This window comes from Dipodomys spectabilis, unplaced genomic scaffold (assembly GCF_019054845.1).
Source record: "Dipodomys spectabilis isolate Male_0828 unplaced genomic scaffold, ASM1905484v1 ptg000085l, whole genome shotgun sequence".
Taxonomy (NCBI): Eukaryota; Metazoa; Chordata; class Mammalia; order Rodentia; family Heteromyidae; genus Dipodomys; species Dipodomys spectabilis.
Genome location: NW_024870762.1, coordinates 7,470,887 through 7,474,925, shown reverse-complemented (window position 1 = coordinate 7,474,925; position 4,039 = coordinate 7,470,887). Strand labels below are relative to the sequence as shown.

Sequence of the window (4,039 nt, the reverse complement as noted above, 5' to 3'; positions counted from 1 at the left end):
TAATATAAATATACAAAGTCATTCATTTCATTTCTTATCATTTTATTTTGTTAATTTCATTTTGTTCATATTTCATTTTTGTAAAAAACAAATATGAAAACATTTAGGTCTATATTTTGTAACATATGAGCATTTAACATTAAAGTAAAGAAACAAGACAACCAAAGCAGGTTGTGGAATAAATTGAATTCATTCAAGCTTATGTTTAACACTCCTGTATATTCAATTCTCAGAAAATACAGAATTTCCTAGTGATTTGTATATCCCGAGGCCATACAAATAATTGGAGGCATAAAAGATCTAACACAATGGTTCTAATATTGTTTGTACCCACAATATGATTGCATGTAAGATAATATATATTGATCTGTGTGGTTGGAGGGTTGTTTCAGTAAAAACGAAAGTTAATTAGAAAGCATACTGTTCTGCTTTATTTGCTTTAATATTTTCTATCATTTCGAGGTCCTCTTCAGCTTTGCAGAGTCCTGTGAACCCTCACCAGCTTCTTCAGTGCGTCCTTCATGTCCTTGTTCCTCAAGGTGTAGATGAGGGGGTTGAGACTTGGAGTGATAATAGAGTAAAAGAGGGCGAGGAACTTGTCTTTGTCTTTGGAGGCACTGTTACCTGGTTGCAGGTACATGTAGATAACAGTCCCATAAAATATGGACACCACTGTGAGATGAGATCCACAGGTGTTCACTGCTTTGCGCCGTCCTGCCTTTGACTTCATTCTCAGCACAGCTTTGGCAATGTAGCCATAGGATATAAGGATAAGGACGAGGGGAGTGGGGACAACGACAATGCCCACTGCAAAAACAGACATTTCCACCATGGTGGTGTCTACACACGCTATCTTCACCATGGCCGGCAGCTCACACAAGAAATGATCCAGAATGTTGTTTCCACATCTAGGCAAATTCACAGTGAGACTGCATAATACTACAGAAATGGCCAAACTAATACTCCAGACCATGATAATCATCTTGAGACATAGTTGTGGATTCATGATTACAAAATAATGCAAGGGCTTACAAATGGCTGTAAAACGATCATAGGACATGACAGCCAGAAGAAGACACTCAATGGAACCAAACCACATATAAACATAGAGCTGGATGATACAGCCCACATAGCTGATTGTCTTCTCAGGGCCCCACAGGTTAACCAGCATCTGAGGGACGATGCTGGTTGTGAAACATAAGTCTAGGAAAGATAAATTCCTGAGGAAAAAATACATTGGTGTGTGGAGATGAGAATCCAGGAGAGAGGCCAGAATGATAGCTGTGTTCCCCATCAATGTAATAAAGTAGAAGATGGCGATGACTCCTGACAGGATCTTCTCCAGTTTGGGATGATCAGAGAAGCCAAGCCGAATAAAATTATGTAAAGCACTATGATTGCTTTGACCCATAGTCCTTCAAGTCTGTACCCTAGATGGAGAAGAGGAGGAGCAAGAGAAGGAAAAGGAAAGTAATTGTAGCAGGAGGAGGAAGAACATCAAAAGAAGAAATAATTTGTTCATGTGAGCTCTCTAAATATAACCTGCTAAAACATAGAACTAAAAAAAAAAAGCAATTAGGTCAGTAAATTACATCATACTGGAAAAATACTGAGATAAAAGTTGAAAATTTCTGTATCTGTTTTAGAGTCTGTTATATCAGTTTGTTAAAGGTTAGAATTTACTCTTACCTAGAATCGAAATTTTGTGACATGCAGATTTGAAAGCTTGGAATTGATATGGTTCTAAAAGATATGACCTTATGATTTTTTTGAAAAACAATGCTAGTTAGCATGATAAAGTGACCATATTCTTTTATTAGTACATTTACTTATAAAAGTAAGATCTTTGTCTACTGTCAGAGTGAAAGAAAGAATTCCTGCTTTCTCATACCTCAGTGAATAGAGAATTTGATCACCCAGTTTATTAGGTAGGAGGTCTGATATTTATCCTTGGGCTTTTACTTTTCCCATCCTAAACCTGTCTTATCACTAAGTCTTGGAGATTTTAATGCAAAGCAATAAAAAATTCACCCCCATAATCTTAATCCAAACTTCAAATAATCTCTTTTCTAGGTCCTGATGATATTGTTTACTCTTTATGTCCCTATCATGGCTTTACACTTACAAAATTCAATAGGCTTATTATCCACACACTGAACATTATCATCTGCTTTCCATTCTTTTAATAAACACTTATTTTTTTTGTATGTGGTGTGTGCTTGTCCTTGAGCTTGAACTCAGGGTGTGGGATGTTGTCTTAGCTTTTATTTTTTTGCTCAAAATTAGTGTTCTATTACTCAAACCACTCCCAGCTTTTTAGGTGGTTAATTGAAGAGAAAAGTTTCATGGACTTTCCTGCCCAGGCTGGATTCAAATAGTAATCCTCAGAGCTCAACCTCCTGAGTAGCTAGGATTACAGGTGTGAGCCCCTAGTGCCCTGCAACCTGCATTCTTTGGCTCCTGTGTCCTCCTTGTACTTAGCTCCCAAAACCTTCTGCCCATTTACATCACACGATTTATCTCAGTTTTCTTCAAAAAAAACATTTTAAAACTCATTTTCCAGATAACCTCTATTTCTGAAACCTCTAAAATGCTTCTTGTGTAAAGAGATACCAGAAAATATAGATTTCTTTTGTTTGATATGTCATGTATGAAGACTTCTTCCAGCGAGCCAGTAGAACATGGAATGTAAGAACTCTTGTTCCTCTCTCTTCTTTTCCTGTTACATATCTATGTGATTACAGTAAATATACAAAGCACTGCTGAGCTCAATGTTTTCATCCATAAAAAAGGGAGATACAGATGTCCAGATTAGGAGTGAGAATCAGGAATAGTGCTTGCAACATAGGGTGCCTGAATAATTTTCAGTTACCAAAATTGTTATTATACTAAATTAGATTAATTCAATACATAGGCGAATGTTTAATATTCTTCCTTTTCCTAGCCAAAATAATTGTTTTTGGTCAGTCGTGGGGCCTAATCACAGGGCCTGGGCTCTGTCCCTGATCTCTTTTGCTAGCTGCCTACTACTTTGAGCCACAATTCCACTTCTGGTTTTTGGTAATTAATTGGAGCTAAGAGTCTCACAGATGTTCCTTCCTTGGGCTGGGTTTGAATTGTGATCCCCAGATTTCAGCCCCCTGAACAGCTAGGATTACAGGTGTGAGCCACCAGCTCCCAGCTAGTCTAAAAATCTTAAAGCAGACAAGATATTTACTTTCCCCTCTTTATACCCAAAACATGTCTATATCTAAAAATATATTGTTTAATAGATGAAAAGGCACATGTAGGAATGAAAAATCACATTGAGTTACTAGGTAGCATTATTTTACATTAAAAACTTAGACTCATGTTTTGGATCTTAGCTGAATGTGGTGGTAGTTAAGTGGCAGATGAACATGAACTGTGATTTTTAAAATATGATTTTTATTGTAAAAATACTGTACAGAGGGGTTACAGTTACATGAGCAAGGAAATGAGTACATTTCCTATTGAGCATTGTTACCTCCTCCTTTTTTCCTTATCATCCCTTCCCTCTCCGCCTCCACAACTCCCCCCCCCCCCCACCAAAGTTGTAAAGTTCATTTTCACATAGTGTCTTGTACATCTCATTGTTACATTGGGTCAACCTGTATCCCTATTTAAGCATTTTGTTTTATACCTTCCCCTCCCCAAATTAGAAAAGTGTATATACAAGATGTAGGTCACCAGAATCAAATACAGTGAAAATAGGGGTTATACCATGGGACAAGAACATACAAAAGAAACAAAAAAATCACTTAATACATTATAAGTATGTTAAAAAAATCAAGAAAGAAAAAAAACACATGTCTCTCTCTTGGGGTTCATTTTACTTAACATCATCTTATATGGTCATGTATACATAGCTTTTGACCTTTTCTGCTTGTCTTAGATATCTACTAGCTATTGCAAATAAGGGAAACCATGGGATCTATGTTTCTTTGGGTCTGGCTTACTTCACTTAATACAATTTTTTCCAAGTCTCTCCATTTCCTAACAAATGGGGCAGTGTCATTCT

The 4,039-nt window shown here is 36.8% G+C and overlaps 1 protein-coding gene across 1 annotated transcript; it reads right to left on the bottom strand.

Annotated features, from left to right (window-relative positions):
* Window positions 1-469: 469 nt before the first annotated feature.
* LOC122111223 (olfactory receptor 2W1-like) lies at window positions 470-1,411 on the bottom strand. Its single transcript, XM_042683949.1, has one exon. It carries the CDS (start codon window positions 1,409-1,411, stop codon window positions 470-472), a length of 942 nt encoding a protein of 313 aa, XP_042539883.1.
* Window positions 1,412-4,039: the final 2,628 nt, after the last annotated feature.